General features: G+C 41.4%; 2 protein-coding genes across 2 annotated transcripts in view; one reads left to right on the top strand and one right to left on the bottom strand.

Annotated features, from left to right (window-relative positions):
- The window catches only part of MACROD2 (mono-ADP ribosylhydrolase 2), an 889,996-nt gene that overhangs the window by 102,449 nt on the left and 767,932 nt on the right, over window positions 1-19,615 (top strand). The window lies entirely within an intron of this gene.
- On the bottom strand, window positions 106-15,905 carry FLRT3 (fibronectin leucine rich transmembrane protein 3). The gene is made up of 3 exons (XM_075749757.1): window positions 15,710-15,905; window positions 7,349-8,121; window positions 106-6,225 (listed from the first exon to the last, which is right to left on the bottom strand). Exon 3 carries the CDS (start codon window positions 6,178-6,180, stop codon window positions 4,231-4,233), a length of 1,950 nt encoding a protein of 649 aa, XP_075605872.1. The 5' UTR covers window positions 6,181-6,225; window positions 7,349-8,121; window positions 15,710-15,905; the 3' UTR covers window positions 106-4,230.

The following is a 19,615-nucleotide window of genomic DNA, read 5'->3' as shown; positions in this document are numbered from 1 at the left end:
CAGAGTGACTTTGTGCTTTGGGAAAAAAACTTCACTGACGGCAAGTGCTGGCTTGTGGCTTGAAGCTTTTGTTGTTCTGGTATCAGTAAAGAAAGAGTTAATTAAACAAAGATCAGTCCCAAGGTGATGGTGAAACAATATATGGATTTGGAAGCAAGGTTAAGGTGTTTTGAAGGCAGAGGGCATCCGTGCAAATTATGGTTCCATCCAAAACTATCCCAAACAAATGTGGTTTGGATAAATCCAGGCAGATGGCATCTGCCAGCTCATGTTTGAAGATCTTCTCCAACTTTAGCTGCAGGTGAATATGCAAAATTGCATCCTCTTACTTAGCAGAGAAGTCTACGTACATGCTTTAATGCATTATGTCATCAGTAAATTATTTTAATAGCAAATAAGGCTTTATTACTTTTGTTCTTGCTTTATTGCATTTGCTGCTCTACATTCAATATGTACAGCATTGGCACAATATAGCTTGCATGCTAGCTAGTGCATTAGCAGAAGAAATGGTAACCGTGTTCCAAGACCGTAATACTTTGATATTGCTACTGCTAAAGCCCAGAGGAAAGGGGAAAGAAAAAAAAAAAAAAGCAAAAACCCAAACCAAAACAAACCCCAACAGTTGTTGCATTTCAGGCTGTTGTACAAAGCTAGGAAATAATAGCTTATAAATGAAGCAAATTTAGTTCTGGAAGGTACCGAGATGAGACAAAATTAAATTAAATTAAATTTCCAAAGTACCAGGGGTATTTTTGGAGTAGGCTTTCAGGTTAAAACAGAACTGTGAGCAATTCAGGATAGCAATATAAATAAATAATTAAAAAAAGAGATGATAATAGGGAATGTAAAAAATACTTGGCGCAGTATTTTAATATGGAGGATGCTTATTAAATTAACTCTGCACATAGGTTTAGGCAACGCTGAAAAGAATTCCACTCCTTGCTCCACAATTAAATAATGAACAGTACACTGAAATAACAGGGAATTAGAAAATTATTGGAGATAAATTTAATGTGGATTAATGTTATTTTGATAAATGTGTTGAGTAAACTGCTCAATGTAGTAATCCGATTTGCCTATGTATATAACTGTCTAATAGAACAGATTTATGCATGGTGCTAGAGAGCATTGCACGCTGTAACTGCGGCGCTATGATAAGTAGAAGAGTCTTGAAGAGACGGGCATGACATGGAGCGGAATAGAAATTTGTATAAATATCCAAAGGAAAAGAATATAGAGAGTTTAGTTTGAAATCAATCTTTCACTTGCCAAATTAATCTTATGTCTGTTGCATAGAAGTTGCTGCAGAACCTATGGAAGATCTTGTATGCAGGGATGTGCCGTTTTTTCCGTTGACATCGATTGCGGTAGGAGGACGCCGGCTCTCCCTGCGAACCCGGCCTGGTTCTCTGCGGGGGACAGAATCACTTGTCCAGGCTTTCACTCTCTTTCTGGTGGAGGTGAACCAGGAACAACTGGGCCAACTTGTTGAAGTTGCTTTGGATTTGCCTACTACTGCCTCGGTACATAAATTTCACCTCGTGAAAAGTCCTCGTGCTTAAGACTCACACGCAATTAGCTCCTCAAACGGCAACTTTTTTATAGCCCATATGACCTCTGGGTGGCATCACCTGAGATGCGCAGCAGATGGTACATACCATTACCAGGCTACCTCCGGCTGAGGTGCCTCAGAAGAGGTGTGGGAGAGTACTCTTTGAGTGTTACTTTACCCTTCTCCCAACACAAATTTGGAGTCAACTAGGAGAGAGGTTTTCATAGAAAGAGCTTAAAAATCCAGCAAAACCTATTTAATTTTGTTATCGGAGAGCCGAGGCAAAGAACTAGTCATCTATGGCCAGTGACCCAGCCATTCAATGTATCTCTGATATAAGGGGTCCCTATATGCTTGCTTAGATGAAAATCAGGTCCATCTTCTCCGTCTGTGCTGGTTTTCCTTTCCCGCTTACTACTCGGGAAGCCTTTTGCACAAGAACATCATGAGGCTCCACGTGCTTAGCCTTGGCTTTCTCGCCCTTCCCTAGATTTGTACCTGATGGGAAAATAGAGCAGAATAGTCTTTGTTTAGTGCGTTATGCTGAGCCAAGCACGTAGCCGTTTAGCGTAACGTGCTGCTCTTGTGGATCCCATCAATGATCCACGTGAAGAAGAGGTGATTTGCGTTAAGGTCGGTAGGGAAGCACAGCGCTGCTCCTCCGCTGCTCAGGAACTGCAGGAGGCATTTTTGAAGGTGAGGTTGAGAAAATTGGACCACAGCACGGAGACTGCGGAGAGGAACTTCCCTGGGCGCATCTGGAAAATGAAGATGGAAAGAGCTGCGTGTTACCGGAAGTTTTGGGTTCTGCGCAGTTAGGTGGATCCCTGGCGGGAGAATTGTTTGCTGTCTTGGTGTTTGTCACTGGTTCTTCTTGTCTTCCATCCTTTACCACTCTTAGGGAAACGGACAGGCCAAGCACCGCTAAAATTCTCTTAAAATTGCATTGCATTTGGTACACATTCCTTCTTGTCTCTATTTTCGCCAGTATCTTTTTATTTGCTATTTCTGTTGAAAAAACATCCTATCTCAGAGGGTTGTAACTCCATGCCTTCCCTCCCTTTGATTTTTCACACACTTCAAAGTTGTGAAAACACATTTTCCAAGTAATTAATAATAAAGAAACCCTACAAGTGTGATACTGTCAAGTTGAACCAAGAAGAAGGTGAAGCTCAGGACCTGAAAAGTAGTAGCTTCTGAGTGGGTTTCCTATCAGCATTATTTTGAACTAAGTTCTCAACTTTATTAATCAATAAGACCAATATTTTTCATGGTTAAATTACATATGAAAAAGTGGGTATTTTATTTTTTTCCTTTTTTTTAGTTTTTAAAAGCTTGATACATGTAGCGTTGGATCAAGGCACATACAAGACTGGCCAAAGGGCATACAAAGCACTTTGGTTTTTAGTTGAAGAAACAAATGATTATGGCAACAAAGAGTGGCTTGGGGTTTAAACATGAAATAGCTCATAGTTCAGTAGGAAGGCAGAAACAAACACGTTACCTTACAGATTTATCAAGGAATTTCTGGAAAACTGTGACAGTAATGGGCAGTATTCCTGACTGTAATGGCAGTATACTGAACACATACCTGTATACTGTTTGAGTATACACTTTGAAACAGCTGTATTCCCCAATTGTCTGCTTACCTTCGTGACTCAAGTTTTTTGAGACCTTGCTTATATTGACTGGGTTTTCTGTCCTTTTTTTCTTAGGAAACTGCACTTTCAGCCCTTTTTCTGTTCAAAGCAGTTTCTAAGCGTTGTCTCTGTCCTCCTGCCCTTGCCTCCCAAATGCCTGCGACCATCCATCACTGTTTTCTCTGTAATAAGCAGACTACTGGTTTTGATAACCAGAAATCTACCCCTAAACCGTATCGACCCCCTTGGTTTCAGAGCCTAGCGCATTTTTTTTTTTTTTTTAAATTCCTTGTTAGGAATTTGATTATGCTTTCTTCCGGGGATCAATTCTTTTTTTTTTTTTTTTAAACACGTGTCAACAGCTTCAGTCTCGTGCATGTCATCTATTTGATTATTCTCATTCCAATTGGATTTCACCATTGTTGAATGGATATATCCAGACAGCTGATATTGCCCATTACTACACGCATTTTTTTGTTTATTGAATATTGTTGTGGTTTACAGATTTAATAGACCCAACATTGCAAGTTCTGTGAGTTTTTGCAACCACTTCTTGATCTTCCTGATTTGCCAGGTTCAACATTATTTTATTGATACCAAAGTGAAAAATGGCCTGTGCTTACACTTACAAGGATCTCAGATGAATGTTCTGACTGCTCGACACGGCAAGAAAATTCACTTTCACAGTCAACAAGTCATCTTACTCAGTAGAACACAAAAGTTAAATGGTCTGTAACTTCAATATTAGCAAGGAAAATACAGTACAAATTACTAAAAAATACTAAAATATAGAATTGTGGTCAGGTATCCCCACTACATTAATCGCAGCAGTAGCCTGAAATTTGAAACTTTTAATAAAAAGTTCTTAAATATAAATTATATGGCAAATGTACAGTACATTGCTTTGTCAGTCTTTTAATCCAGTGTTTTGCAGTAGAACAGCAACCGTTAAGTCAGTCTTTTCTCGTTTTCTTTAAAAAACAAAACAAAACCAAAAAACCCAACAAAACCCAAACCAGTCTTTCGTGTCCTTCAGTATCATGAGTGTGAATGATCTGAATCTGGAATACCACTGTCTCTGTAGCTCCTGTTACTACTGCTTTCACTGTGGCTGTTCTTGTACAGATTCATGCCATTGGGTGGGAAAATGGTGTGTATTACAAACTCCTCCTTGGACACTTGGTCATTGGTTATTGGTATCATCTGGAAAGAAGTCTCCCTGATTTCTAGGATGGAGTTATCCTTCTTGGTTCCCGCTTCGGCGTAGTCGTCTTTTCTCCGGCGTCCCTTGCTGTAGGTGCAGTTCCGGGAAAACAGGGACCCGTTTCTGTGGACGTACCAGCAGACCAGGGCCAGCAGCGCTATGGCCACCAGCGCCACCGCGCCGCCGATGATGGCGGCCAAGGGCAAGCTGGAGTTTTTGTAAGGTTCTTTCTCCTGCTCCCGGTTGAGGGTCGTGGTAGGGTTGTACATCTTAAGAGGTGCCGTCTCGGTCTCGATGCATTCGGGCGTTTCGTCGGAGAGATAGATGTTGCTGGTTTCCATGGGAACCATGCACACGCGGTATGGCGATTCGGGTTCGAGGGCCGTGAGCAAATAGTCGTTTCTGTCGCCTGTAACTATCGTTTCAGTTATAGATCCAAAGGCAGGGCTGTGACCCATCTTGAGCCAGCTCAGTCTCAAAGCAGTCATTGGTAGTGCAACTTTCCAGGAGATGTGAATGGTCTCCGTGCTTACGGATTTCACAAATATTGTAATGATTTTGCGTACCGGGCTTGCTGTGGTTCTGTAGTTTTTGTTTAGGTTGGGAGTCTTGATGTCTGGTTGTTTGGTCACAGAAACCGGCCAGTGTCCCTGGGCCGGGTATAGCGTGTTTGGTACCGCAGTAGTGATTTGGATGGTGCTTATCACACCATCATCCTTACAATCAAACAGTTCCGCATTGAGGTCTTTGATAGCCATTCCACGTACTTTTTCTGGTGCCTGACACATCAGTCCACGTACGTTAACTTTTAAAGGCAACGACTGTAGCCAGTCACGTACCCATTTCATTTTGCACCCACAGTGCCAAGGGTTGTTGCGAAGAAACAGTTGTGTTATGTTGTCCAGATCATCGAAGACACCCTGAGGTAAATTGCTGAGATTGTTGTTGGACATATCTAGTCGATATAACTGCCTTAAGTAAGAGAAAGCATTGGGTGGCACACGGTTGATGTGGTTTTCTTGAAGATAAAGCTTTCTTAGGTTTGTCCCCGGCAAATTTACCGGTGCGGCTGTGAGCGAATTGCGGACCAATGACAGTTCTGTAAGATTGACTAGATTCATGAAGACTTTGTCTCCTAATCCATGATTATTTAGAAGATTTCCGTCTAAAACAAGGCGTTTTAGATTTGTAAGGTCTTGAAGGGACAGCTCTGAAATCGTGGAAATACGATTATCATCCAAGCGTAGCTCTTCTATCGTTTTAGGCAAACCCCAGGGAATGGTGCTAAGGTGATTTCGAGAGAGAAAAAGAAGTCTGAGATAGATGTTGTCCCGGAAAGCTCCATCCTCAATGCTAACAGCGGAAACGGAATTATCATCCAAATGCAGTTCTTCCAGATAAGGAATTTGTGAAAGTGAATCATAAGTAATGGTCCTTATATTATTCTCCTGCAAATGCAGTTCCTTAACGTACTTAGGGAGGTTAGTGGGGAATTCATCTAGGCTGTTGTGGTATAAATATATTCTTTCCACCCTAAGCAAGTTCTTCAGTTCTGAAGGAATCCCAGCATTATTTATTTGATTGTTCTGAAGGAAGAGGGTAGTAGCATCCTCTGGGATTCCTGTAGGAATAGACGTCAAATCGCGATCATTACAATATATGAAACCCACATCACAGCGACATACTGAAGGGCATGGTTTGGCACTAACAGAATAAGGTGCCATATCAAGTAATAGCCCTATTTTAGTCCAAACTAGGAAGATGCTCCAGGTTACACTAATCATGGTCAGGAATGATGAGATTTGTATACAGTTCTGATCTTCAACAATCTAAAAAAACCAAACAAACAAAATTATCCAGATCATCATTGAGGAAACTGCAATGAAAATTCAACTTCAACATTACAGAAGACATCTGAAACACGCATATTAAACTAGAATTCAAGCTCCTAGACACATTTTACTTTTATTTTCCTTACATCAATAATCGTACTACTACTTGTACCAATTCAATTAAGTTAATAGGTTATTCTGCATAGTAATTGAAAAATCACATAATCAAGTACGTCTGATCTGTGAGTTGTTTTGCTTAAGCAAGAAGGCCCTTTTCTAAGGATTCCTTCGCATTCCATGTGTAGAGACAATCTTGGTTTGCAGATAAGTATAGAGCTGAAGTCACACCCAGAGTTCAAGTAAATCATTCTGTATCTGAAAGATAAGAAGTAATTCCTAAGCCAGCTAACTACCCACGAGCCCTTAAGTGAACTATAAAACCCTTAACCAAACCCACAAGTTTAGTGGTAGCTATTTTGGAGGTTCTAAAAAGTCCTACTGGCAAAATATAAAATACAGACAAAAGAGCAAGGGCCAGCTAAGGACTTTTTGCTGAGGTTTTCCGAGTGCTCAACGTTACATCGTGCATCTTGCAAACACCGCAGCCTACTCTTCTTGGGTTTTGAACCGGAATGTTTAGAAAGGTGAATGTTACAATTGGTAGGTAGGTAACAACCTGACGTAGCTGGTACAGCTACGGCTTTCTAGTTGACTGGATGGATATTTCATTACATGCTTAATTTCATGTTTAAATATTTGTCCTTCTCAAAAGTCTTCCTACTAAGCAGTACACTAATGAGAGACTATTTAGAAGGTTTAACCACATTTTCCCATCTTATTAGTTCAAACTGTGCAGGGTAGGATAATATAAATTAACTCTTGAGACTGAAATTGTACTTTGCACCGGTAGTGTGTTTGTACGTTGAGCTCAGGTAATTAGCATTTTTATAGCTTTTAAGACAACATAATTCAATTACCATTGTAATTAGGGTTGTGAGAACTTCTGCAAGATGACCTATGCGTTAGGCGGTGTCATGACCTTTTCTCTTGTGGGTTCATATATTAATTGAACTTTATTCTCTGAGGCACAAAAAGGAAAATAAATTAATATTGATCCTACCGTATTTAAAGGTATGATTAAATTTTGTGCTTGAGGATATCCAGTAAGAGAATGTCTTTCTCGCGAGTCGCTCTTACGGTTTACTCCATGGAGCTGGGTCTTTCTCGGCGGTGTTTACTCAGACGGTCCTTCTCCGTGGTGTTTCCTGGCTCCTGGCACGATACTCAATGAGCATTCCAACCAAGATTTATCATGGTACATAAGCACACCAGGCCCGGGTGTAGAAAAGCTTCAGCTTCCCTCTAGTTTTGTCCTCGTGTAAAGTCTGTGAATGAAGAGCCTCTTTTGTTTGGTTTTAATGCCTTTAGCAGGAATTACTTCCTTTGTAACTCTTACAAACGCTTCTGTGCAGCGTAGTAGTCAGAGGTGGTAACTTCAGCGCCGCGTGATGGAAACTATTCATTATGCTGAGGCCTGAAGGATGGTAACCTCTTCAGGAGGTCAGGAACGGGGCTGCTTTTTCCTGTCCAGAATTATCCGAGTATAAACTTTGTAGAGTAGCTACATCCTGATACATCCACGCCTCTTTGAGAGAACCATTATCCGACTCTCACTTTTTAACGCTTCTTCCAAATTTGTAATGCAGGAAAGAATTCCTCCTGCGCTGCAAGGATGCAAGTTACGCTACTGTAGAAATGTCAGGTGATTCAGATGGTTTTCTTCATTGGAAAAAAAAAACCTCAAACCCCCCAAAAAAACACCCCACACTGCAAAAATATGATTTCCTTCTCGGAAAACTCCCCTTTTAAAGCTTTCCTTGAAATCTTAATTTCCTGCAAAAGTAAAAACAAACAAAAACATTGGAATTAATAACAACTGGTGGATACTTAAGTATTCAGAGTTGTGTTGCATCCCCAATACAAATCATGCTATGCTTATTGGATAGATGACCAGCACATCTTGTTTTCCCAAAATATTGGTATTTCGGCAAAATACAGAGCTCTTTAAGAACACGCTTTGCTGTTCGGTCTCATGGTACTGCAGTTTTGCTGGAATTCTCTTTTCCTTTCTTCCAATAGAAAATAAAGTTATCCTGAATTAACAAATAACAAAACCTTTGTAAATGACATTCCCAACCTGAGGCTAAAACGGTTGCCTGCTTTGTGTTCTTGGTAAACTGAGGTAGCAGACGATCCTATCCTTGGTTTTAAATGTACAAGGAGCCAATTACCATTCAGTAGTTAATGGATGAAAGGAGAAATGTTTTTGCTAAAATATTCTTTTAGTATTTCACATTGGCAACGTGCTGATTCTGAACTGGGGACTAGCTAGGCATCTGCATCAACTCTTTTCTGATGAGAGAGATATACAAGAGAGTTTTGTCCATGAAATGTCCTCAACATGCTAAGCTGTCTGAATTTTTAAGCTATTGTATTTGTCATTTTGCATGGTGGAATTGGTGCTTAGATTAGCATTTTATCTGATTTTTCCAATTTAAAAAAAAAAAAAAATATTTTCGATCTTGGTCATTCTTATTTCTTAAAGGACTCTAATTATTTGGTTATTTTAGAATGGTATATTTTAACTCGGGCTGCTTCATATCACTACTGCAGAAAAGTAGCCAGCAAGATAGCAAGTCTGTATTCCCCGAGAGCATGTAGGTACTATCTGCCTGAAACAGAAATGGTTAAATCTGAAATTAAAAAATCCTTAACTTCTACTTGCTTCTCCCTTTTGTGGCTTCATGCTGTCTGCTGAAGTGGGCACAATCCTCAGTACTGACATGCTATGAAGAAGCAGCATGCTGAGTAATGCTTGCTTAGCTCCCTTCCTATGAGCTTAACTAGAGTAGTTTCTGGTCCTTCAGAAAATATTAGACGTAAAGAAAAACAGTCTCTGTGTTAAAACTGTCTTTTGCTATTTGAAGCAAGTCCATCATTAAATAGATCGGTAATACTCTTACAGCAACAGGAAATAAGCAATGATACAAAATTATTGACATAAATACAAATTATGCTGCTCTTTTTCACAGCAAAATGTTGACCATTAAAAAAAAACCGCCCCCCCCACTTTAGAGATGGTGTGACTGTCTAGTGAGGGAACGGTAAAGCCTTTTTCTCTCCTGATGCTGCTTTCGTGCTCATCTGAGCTTCAGCTTTGCACCCTGTTATCAGCAGTTGTGTAATGAAAATAGTAACTTAAAATGAGAGACCCTCACTCTGGCAGAAATAAATATTTTAATATGTGCTTTATTGAAGGCGAAAACTCAATCTGCGTGGCCACATTTTAGAATATAAAGGAATGCATGTTTTTTGCTAACTTATGTAACTTGGGTAACTTACACAATCAGTATTATAAAATGGAACAAAAAGGCTCCATGTTCTTGCAGTGTCTAGTTTTCTTGGTCTGTATTATTGCAGTGTTTGGGGAAAGAAGTCCAGGCTCTATTCCTGAAACTCTGAAAAAAACAGTTGCTTAACAGCTGTAGAAAAAATGGTATCTCTTCAGAACTAATGTGAACTTCTGATAGACGGTATTTTCTGGAAGTATATTGTGAAGTAGGAATGTAAATTTCTTAAATAGCCCCATGAAGGCTGCAATAACTTTTAAGTATTAAAAAAAAATAAAATCATAAATTTTCTTTAGAACTGTTAGAGCTGTAAAAACCAGGTTACTCTTAAGCAAAAGAGAGGCTCTAGTATGCATATATTACATACATACATATACACATGAGAAAGTAAGTTTATTTGTTTTACCTTTCTAGCATATAAACTGTTTCCTCTTTGCTCCATTTGATAGTCATCCCTTCATTTATTGCCGCTATTATAATAGCAGTAATGTGTAGGATTAAAATGAAAGCACTAAAGCTCATTAAGTTCTTGGAATTTTTTTTTTTTATCCCTTCTCTCAAAATTACATGAAAACAAGAGAGAGAAAAATAAAAGCAGGTCTCTTTGGAGAAGATGACACTGTTTCAAAAATGTGGATTAAGACTATACCCCCCACTCCCTTTTCTAAACTTAGAGTAGTTTTCTTCAGGTTTTGATTGTTTGATATCTCGCACTTCCCTTTTATATCTGAAGCTATAGCTGAAAACAATGTTTTTGCATATCAAAGGCTCCAGTGATCTGTCTACAGAGAAGAAGGGAATCCTGCTGCCATGCTCCAACTTTCCCCCTTCTTGAGCCGACTCTAAATATTCCCTGACATCAAGTCATTATAGCTGATCCGGCAGGATGAAAAGAAAAGTGACCCCCACTGGTACAGACACTGCGCGTCCAGGTTTCTGCAACATCAAATCGGGAGGCTTCATGGACACATGGTTTTGAAAGAAGCCATTACTTTTGTACAGAGCAGATTTTAGAAAGTATGTGCTAAAATTCAGTTTTAAATGCAAAAATGACTACTTTTTTTGGGTAACAAAAGTAACATTGGAACAACTGAACAGCAGCTTTTTTGCTTATCTTTATCCTGAGTTGAATGTTTTCATGAACTTTGCTGAACTGCATGGTTAAATGGTTAAATTACTTTTCCTGAGACGCTGTGTAAGCAAGTGTATTACTACAGATAGCGGTAATGCCTGAGCCTCGCACGTGTACTTATCGCTGTGGTACAGCTAAGCAGGAGGACATCTTATTTCAAAATGTTCAAAGTAATTTGCGCTATACAAGAAAAATGTACCGAAGAAGAACATTGTATTTACTATGAGGTATGGAGTCTAGTTGGCACTCCCTGTCCTGTAGGCAGGCAACAGCAAAGAAAAAAAATAGTTTTGGTATACTTGAAAAGTTGGGAGTTCGTCTAAAAACAGTGCCAAAGAGATCTTTTCTTTCCAAGCTGTGATAAAACGTGAATAAAATCAAGACTTGCCTCACTTGAGGTCACACAATGCTTATTTGAATTTCTAATCTACCTCTGTGTTTTCCGGCAGGAACTCTGGTAGTTCAGTGGCTTCTTTCTAACCATCAAAGTAAGAGGGGGAAGGGAAACAACTCGGTATTTTTAGGTAATAAAATGACAAGAGTATCATTTAAAGGTAACATTAGAATATTCGTATTTGCCAAGCCTAACAATTTTGCTCAATCAGTGCACTTACATTCCACAATTACCTCCTTATTTGTTTATAACCTGAAATGTATCAGAAACATAAAATGTGCTTATCATCTCTTAAAATACTTGTGAAGTCTATCTGTTGCATATATTGCCAGTTCAGCTTACAAAGGTCATGCTGCCTCTTCAATAGCTTCACCAAGTTTAAAAAAAAAAAAAAAAAAATTCCACAGTGCTAATCTACACTTAAAACAATGCCCAGACTTTGTTTTCTTTAAGTGTATTACTCAGGGTTAGTTGATAGTGACAGCAAAATGCTTTCTAAGCACCCTGTCTAGGAGCTGCAATTTCCACGATCATCATATTTCAGGAAGGTGCCCCAGCCTTTTGTTTGGTGCTAGGCAAGCAGAAGGTCCTCTAGCTGGCTTTCCAAGGGGTAAAGAATGCAAAGGATTTTTGTTCAAATGAGAGCCAGCCCTTCAGTCAGGTTGCAATCTCTGTGCTTTGGTGAAATTTAGGGGTTTTCTTCTGCTGGAGAAGGTTTTATTTACTGGGAGAAAATTTGCTCCCCCCCCCTCCCCTTGTGTAGTAGTTGAATATAATACTGCTTTTGTCTTCCTCGTTCTAACTCGAGCATCTTAAAAAATGCAAATTTTGATGTGATCTTCCCTCAACTGCAAGTGAATCTCCCTTAGAAATGGACTCTGAGGAAAAGCTTGACTCCACGCCTAAGATGAGCCAAACCGGTATTTGCTGTGGAAGACAAAAATAAACTACGAGTTTCTTCTGAAGTTCACTTCTAAAACCTTTCCTAGTTTTGAAGATGCTAGGTTGAAAAGATCCAGGCTGTTACGCTAGTCCTCCTCGCTCTCTTGTTTTGACTACTCTGCTTCTGCAAAGGTTGCACCTTAAAAAAAGCACTTTGAGGGGGACTGTTTTGCAATGGCTTTTTGTTTGGTGTTTTTAGTGCTCTTTGAGTTTAGCCAATTATGGCTTCTAGGTTTTCTTTTGAGAGCTGCTGCTGAGGGAACTTGCCCGTGCTTAAAATAAAAGAATAGAGAACAAACATTGCCATTGTTCAAAGGTAAAATCCTTTTTTATTTTTTTTCCCCCCTCTTGACAAGTTTAGGTGGAATTATACCTGATAGGGAGTTCCTGGCACAAAACGTTAGGCATGTAAAAATATTACTTAAACACTGGATAAAGTTTCAGTAGTTTTGTTGCTTTCCCTTTTTAAAACAGTGGTTTGCTCATCGCCCGCTTGCTGAATTTGCTCCTCAAAAACTAAGACTTTAAAAATCATGAAGCTGTAAAATTGCTTGAGATCTTACAGCTCCTGAAAAGAAGAACAGAGTTGGTGATGATATATATAATGTATTTACCAAACGCTTCTCAAGATGCCTGCCCTGAGTGCAACTTGCTCACTTATTAAAAATAAATCTAAGCAATCACATATTAATTCTTCTGTGCATTCCTGTGCTTTGAAGTGATTAAAGAAAAAAAAAAAAACCAAAACACTTCAGAAATAACTAGCCATTAGCATCCAGGCTTCCTGCTAGAAGGAGACAAAGATGGCCATCTACCAACTGAAGCCACTTCAAATAACTGCAATGCCAAGTTTGCAAACTCCAGCAATTGCTTTGATTAGTCACCGTCGCTTTGCATAATATCTTTCAACTTTTAGCTACTGGTGACAAAGGAAAAATGAAGAATGAATGAAAAAAAAAAAAAAATACCCAACCCAGAAATGCATCTTTATTTTGCTCTTGCTGTAAGATGTATACACTTTACTTCTGGAGATTAAAGCTTGCTGTGAGTTTACTACAGAGTTTTTTGCCCACTGGGGGGTGGTACACGCTACAAAAACTGCGCTTTTAAGAGCCACAAGTCAGATGTTTTTTGCTGCTGTCCAGTTTTCTCTGCTTTAATTACAACAAAGTCTCCTGTTGAGAAAAACAGAGGCAGCCTCCAAAGGAGGGAATTAAATAAAAAAAATAACCCACCCCACTTTCAGAGAGTTTACAGAATCTTATTTCCAATGCTGATTGTATTAACTACAGTATTTATCTGGTTGTTCTCCAGTTAAAGTAAGATTGTACGAATGTACATTAAAAAAAAAAGAATTAGCATTTTAAATATATGCCAAGGATTGTCACTCTTCCTGGTATATAAGAGAAGCACAGAAGGCAGGAAAAAATACAGCTTTTAGAAGTGATTAAATGTGGATGGAAAAATAGAAAAGCTTGATAGCAACATGAATAGAAGGATTAGAATAACCTCAGTATATTGTAAGATAATTGGCTTTCTATAAACCCAGGTATCCCTTTTGTTTATGAAATATTTGAAAACCGATCTTAAACAGGGCTGCATTGTATGGTTTTGGAATAAATTAAAGGAAACTTGAGGGTGGTTTTTTTTTTATTTTGAGGGAGGGAGGGAGGGAAGGGCACTGAAACCTCTTAAGTATGACCTAATGTGTGGTATATATTGACAAGGAAAACACAGACTGATCTTTCTTTTTTATAGCAGATAATTCTTTTCTTTGTACACTTGAATTGACAAATGCATTTTTCACTCTAATTCAAAGAAATGTTCATTAAGATGCCATATCCCCAGGCAACAGAGGGTGAGCATAATTGATGCTTCTATCTTTTTGGGCAGTGTATTATAGGCAAGGAAATTGGGGTCAGGATAATGACTTGTTTTTTTTAAAGCCTGAACATTTTCAGCCTCTTCTCTCTATACTTTTTCGCTGCATTAAGGATTTACATGGAAATGCAGAACGTGAATCTTCTTTTTCTAAGTGGCAATAAGAAAATGCATTCAGCTGACGTGCTCTTTTGCAGGAATATGTTTTAATTGCGAAGTAATTCAGCGTTTTGGGGTGAATCTGGCGTACAAAATACCACGCTGTACTCGGTTAACTGGCCAGAATTGATCCCTTCCTTCAAGGGAAGCCTTCAGTCCAAATTAGTAACCCATGGCTAACAGCCCTCCACGAATTAGTTAATTACACGCACTCGTCGTGGCGTTTTGCAACGCTCCTCGCAACTTCGGATGCGTTCAAAGAGACTAAAAATTTAGGCTACCTCAAAGAGAAGGACCGAGCCAGAAAGGCAACTGTCCGTGCAAGAGCAGAGCTCTTCTTTGCCAAGGGGGTGATAAAAAAAAAAAAAAAAACTGGGTAGGAAAAAAAAAAAAAAAAGAAAACCAACCCCAAACCAACCAACCCACCCACCCCACCTCCAAAAAAAAAAAACAAAAACCAAAATAAAACCAGAAAGCTGTGGCTAGATGCTGCAAGCTGTGGCAGCTGCCGGGAGGCGGGAGGGCTGCGGCGGGGCGCGGGCAGCCGCGGGGGATACTCGGGCTTCGCCTTCTCAAGTTAAGTTGCGGCTCCTAATGGTGTTCGAGGAAACGGGTAAAACGGCAGAGTCCGGCACATCCCGCAGTCGCGAAACGGTTTGCTCGGGGCGAGAATAACGTAGAGATGAGGTGTGCAAAGGACTAAGTGGAGGAAATATTTATTTGCGAGCCGTTTACAAATGCATTTGCCGTGTGCTTGCAGCACGGCAGACAATCACTTAATAAACTGAAAACAGCGGAAAAGTTGATTAAAACTAGGCGAGGAGCTTCTGAATGCCAGGGGGATGATGGGCCGGCTCTTCTTCCCAAAGAAAGTGGGGCGTTTTGGAGGAAATTCGGGCCTGTTGCATTCTTTCTCAACGTATGTGCAACCATTTTGTTCCCCATCTCCTCGCCCGCAGACTTTGTGCGTGATGAGGAGAGGCAGCGGCGGGGAGGGGGCAGAAACGCTCTCATGGTTTGGGTTTTTTTTTTAAATATATGCAGCAAGGTGTGTGGGGGGGTAAGTTTCCAAACCAGGGGAGAAATGCGGGGTACGGGCAGGAAGCTTCCCCTCCCCGTTACAACAAGGGGCTGGGGTCCCGGCACCGGCGGAGCTTGGCCCGGCGGAGCTGCTCTGCGGATCCCTCCGGGTTTCCCTCCGCCCCCGCGGAAGGTGGTTTTGCGCTCTTTCTCCCGGGGCCGGTGCAACGCTGGCGCCGCACGGCCAGTTTCGGGAGCAGCGGGCTGGCACCCCAAGTACACGGCCGGTAGAGGGGGGGGCAGAGGCCGGCTGCAGCCGCCGCTGTGCCCGCGGGGATGGCCGAGGCGCTCCGCGCTCCTGCGCGCCCAGCCGCGCAGCCAACAGCGGAGCTTCCCCCGCCGCAGCGCCGTGCCCGCACCCCCGCGGCTCGGGGGTGCCCAAACTTCCCGCCGCATCCTCCTCCTTTAGCTCCGCACTCCCCCCCCCCCCCCGCCCCCGACCCGAGCAACTCCCGCGGAGAAGCCGCTTCTCCCCGCACTTACCTGCGGGGCACGGAAAGAGGCGATCCGATCCAGGCTACGCCGCGGTAATTCCACTCATGGCTGGGGAAGGGCACGGAGAAGCGCCGGCGGCGGGAGCCGGGCGCGGAGCGGTGCGCGGTGCTGGGCGCTGCGCTGGCGCGGGGCAGCCGCGGAGCTCGGCGCGCGCCCTCAAGTCGCGGCGGCAGCGGCGAGCCGCGGGGGCGGGGCCAGACGTCACCGGAGGGTGGGGCCGGCGGGAGGGGAGGGGCGGGGCGCGCGGCGGCGTCGCTAGGGGGAGCAGCAGGCGGCGCCATGGCCGGGCTGGCGCGGGGGAGGGGCGGCGGGCACTCGTACCTGTGGAGAGCCGGGGGCGTGTGTGTGTTTCTCCGTTGTTTTTTAACTATGTTCCCCTTTTTTTTCCGGGAGAACAGCGGTGGTGCCGCTGCTGGCTGCGCTGGGAAGGAGGTGGGTGCCCTCTCACCCCTTCAGCGTTGGGACTTAAACCCCGAAGTGAGCGTTTTGGGTTCCCCAGTTGGGCTCCCAACTGGGCGGCCAGCGCTGGGAAGGGAACCGCGACTGGCACCTTCCCCTGGGTCCCGGCCCAAAGATGAGGAGCGGTTGCGAGTCACACAAGCACTTCTGAAAGAAAAAAATATGAATAAATCGGTGTCGCTTTCCTCAGCCGCTGCAAAGAAACAACCGCGAGCACCCTCGCTCCTCTGGCCTCGTCCTCCAAAAGCAGCGGCCGTGCCGTGGCGCCTTGCTTGAGGCATTGCAGGCGACGGTGGCAGCTTTGAGAGGTTTAAGTGTTTTCTTGAGGTAGTGTTAACGTTGTTTAAAATCAGCAAGTGGATAAGAGTCACCTGGTTTTCGTGCTCCACCCGGGACAGCGTTCGTTCAGAGATACTTTATCGCCCATGGCAAGACTGAGAGGGAGGATGAGCGAGGCCCGGCCCGTCTGCAGGCTTCAGGGATTTTTTTGTTGGAAAACCAACTTTCTACTCATCTATCAAACCCAAAAAGTTTATGGTAGTCACAAGACAAGCAAGAAAATATATTCCCCAGATGTTTTTTTGGAAAACCTAGTTTCCTTTTACTCATAGCTTACTAACTCATACAAGTAGCGCTGGGTTTGGCAGATGCAGTTGATGTTTACAGTGTTGGGTTTGTTTGGTTTTTTTTAATTTTCCAACCAAATGGGAGCTTCTTTCAAGGCAGACTGCTGCTGCCTTCCTGAGTATCCTGTTCTCGTTAGCAGTGCAGAGGCGATCTTGGCCATCTCCTGTTTCGATGTAGTGTTTGCTAGCGCAAGGAGCTGGTGTCCAGGGGAAGGCAAGCTCCCGAAATCCATCTCTGCTTGCCTCAGTTGTCCTGCGGTTCCACTTTTTGCTGGTATCAGAAGACAGCAAGGCCAAGCTCCATTAAGCCTAAAGAGAGCTCGATTTCTTTAAGGCCTATGGAAACCACCAAAAAGTTGCATTTTCTGTATCAATTTTAAACATTTAACATCTCCCTCGTTTACCTTTTGGCAAAAACAAACACAGGCAAACTAGAAAGCATCAAACCTCATCCTTTCTCAAGAGAAATTTTAATAGATTTTTGAACGCCGCTCGATGTATTTGGTATTTAGATGTTTGAAATGTTACATACATGCTGTATTTATTCAACTAATTAAAAAAAATATAATCCTAGATTGATTTTCCTTGACAATGAGGGAAAAGGATTTTTTTTTTTTATCGCTTCAATTCTAGTCGTTCCCCTAGGAGAGTAAAAACTAATAATAAATTGACTTCAAGTTAAGGTACAATTGCCTGTATTGATAGTCCTGGCAGGGCGAGCTGTGCCCTAATCACCTCAGTATATACAACTGTACTGTGTGTGCATCTTAATGTATAGATAACAGGCTATATGCATGCCTGTATGGATACATATGTATGTGTACTATATAAATACAGGTATGCTTGGTATTCCCAGCGTATCTGTGTCTCGTCATGTGGCACAGATCAGTGGGCTATGGTAATGCAGAAGACCTTTTGAGATCCCATGAATATCCTGTATATTTTTTTTTTTAACTGCCGTTCTGTTAAGGCTATAGTAGCATTTTTCAAAAACATCATGTATTTGGTATTTCTCATGCCTGACTTAGTTGTATTAGTTAACAGGTTCCAATGTTATGTGGTTGTGCCATGTTGCTAAGCTTTAACACGTATCTGTGGGATGTTCATAAAAGATCTATATGGTGGGCATTCAGCTATCTTTCAGTTGTATTCCAAGGCTGGCCCGGTGCTTATGGCACCAGTTAGAAATTGCAGTAAATATTCCTGGAGAATTCCAACGGGCATGTGAGAAATAATTAGATTTTACCAGGTCACAGCTGCTCCGGAGTACTGAAAGGTCTTTAATGTGCTGTTGCAAGCAGATATTTGACTGCATTCTTTTATGTAAACTCCATAAATATACTTCTTAAGAACGCAGGTAGCCTTTAAAATAGTCTCCACAAAAAACCCTGTTGTTTATGGAGAGCTTGACCACGTTCTCCATCATCTTCTTAAAATATAGAAATTCCAGGCCTCTTGAGTTCCAGGAGAACAGAGGAACTCTGTTAATACCAATGAAGTTACTCATATGTGGGGAATAAAAATGTGCATATGTAACACAGATGTATCAAACCCTAGGAACAGAATGAGATATTTTAATTGAATTTCTAAGTCAAAATAGTCTTTTACCTGTATTTTGTTTATAGAATTAATTAGCGCTCATAACATGGAGATTAAAGTTCTTGTCAGGCCTGCAGGGAAATTGCCTTTCGGAAGACATGGCAATCTTGTTAACACTTGATGGGCTGAGAGAGTTTAAAAGGTGGCAGATGGGGAAATTCAGAGTACTTAGACTACGTAATGCGTTTCAAAGAATTTTAATGCAAGTTTATAATGCACGTTTGTAAGGTGCTATTAGGTCAACGTGATAATGATGATGCTTTTTTTTGGTTTGGTTTTTTTTTTTTTTTTTCCTTTCTGAGCTCCCTGATGATATGATAAGAATCACAGTTCCTGGAACTCCCTCAGCCAAAGGTTGACCAGAATGACTCTTGCTGTGACTTGACAGGTGTTTTGAATCTGCTTTGTCCTGCCGTAAATCAAATTCCAGTCATAAATGTTTCTGGGCAGGACGCTTATGAAATGCAGAGAAACCAAACACATTGACTGGGAAGTGAAATTGAATCTGAGATCACTCATGCTCGGTGCAGAGGAAAGAGAACTGTCTTCAAGCATTGAAACTGAACCATTGCTGCTTTGAGCTTCTCAAGGACAGATTTCTTTTAGATAAAGCTGAGAGTAATAGTTTTATACTCAATGAAATACCCTGAAATGAACGTTAGTGGGGTTTAGCTTTAGGCTGTTATCAGGTTATATTGATTTTTCAAAGCAGGCTGTCCCAAATCCAAGCTAGGCATTGGTTGATTTGTAGAGACATCTAAGAAAAGAAAATACTGTAATAGATGAACTTTAGTATGATACATGTCCTATAAGGTTTTCTGATATTGACTAAGTACGGTTTCTCAGCAAATATGTATTGCAATTTGTATTAGAGTTTAATCTTTAAATGATCTGAACCATTTCAAATTTAGGATCCAATTTTGGATACATTCCTTCAAAAATAAATGCCTGTCAAATTCAGCTTTCAACATTGTGTATGTACCTTGTCAAAGTTGGTGCAGCAGCTCTGTAACAAATGCAATAAAAATGAGAATGTAATCGTGCAAGACAGACCACAGTAAAGTTAAAAAGATACGAAGAATCTAAAGCTAAATATTTGTTTAAAATTGGGTGGACTGAAGAGGGCTTCTTTTTTTTTTTCCCTGACAGAGGAATGTTTGAGAGGTAATAGTTGTAATTGTGATTATTCTTTTGTCTGTCTGTAAAGGCC

The sequence above is a fragment of the Balearica regulorum genome, chromosome 3 (assembly GCF_011004875.1).
Source record: "Balearica regulorum gibbericeps isolate bBalReg1 chromosome 3, bBalReg1.pri, whole genome shotgun sequence".
In the NCBI taxonomy this organism is placed as follows: domain Eukaryota; kingdom Metazoa; phylum Chordata; class Aves; order Gruiformes; family Gruidae; genus Balearica; species Balearica regulorum.
The sequence above is the reverse complement of the archived record's forward strand: the minus strand, read 5'-3'. Positions and strand labels throughout refer to the sequence as shown.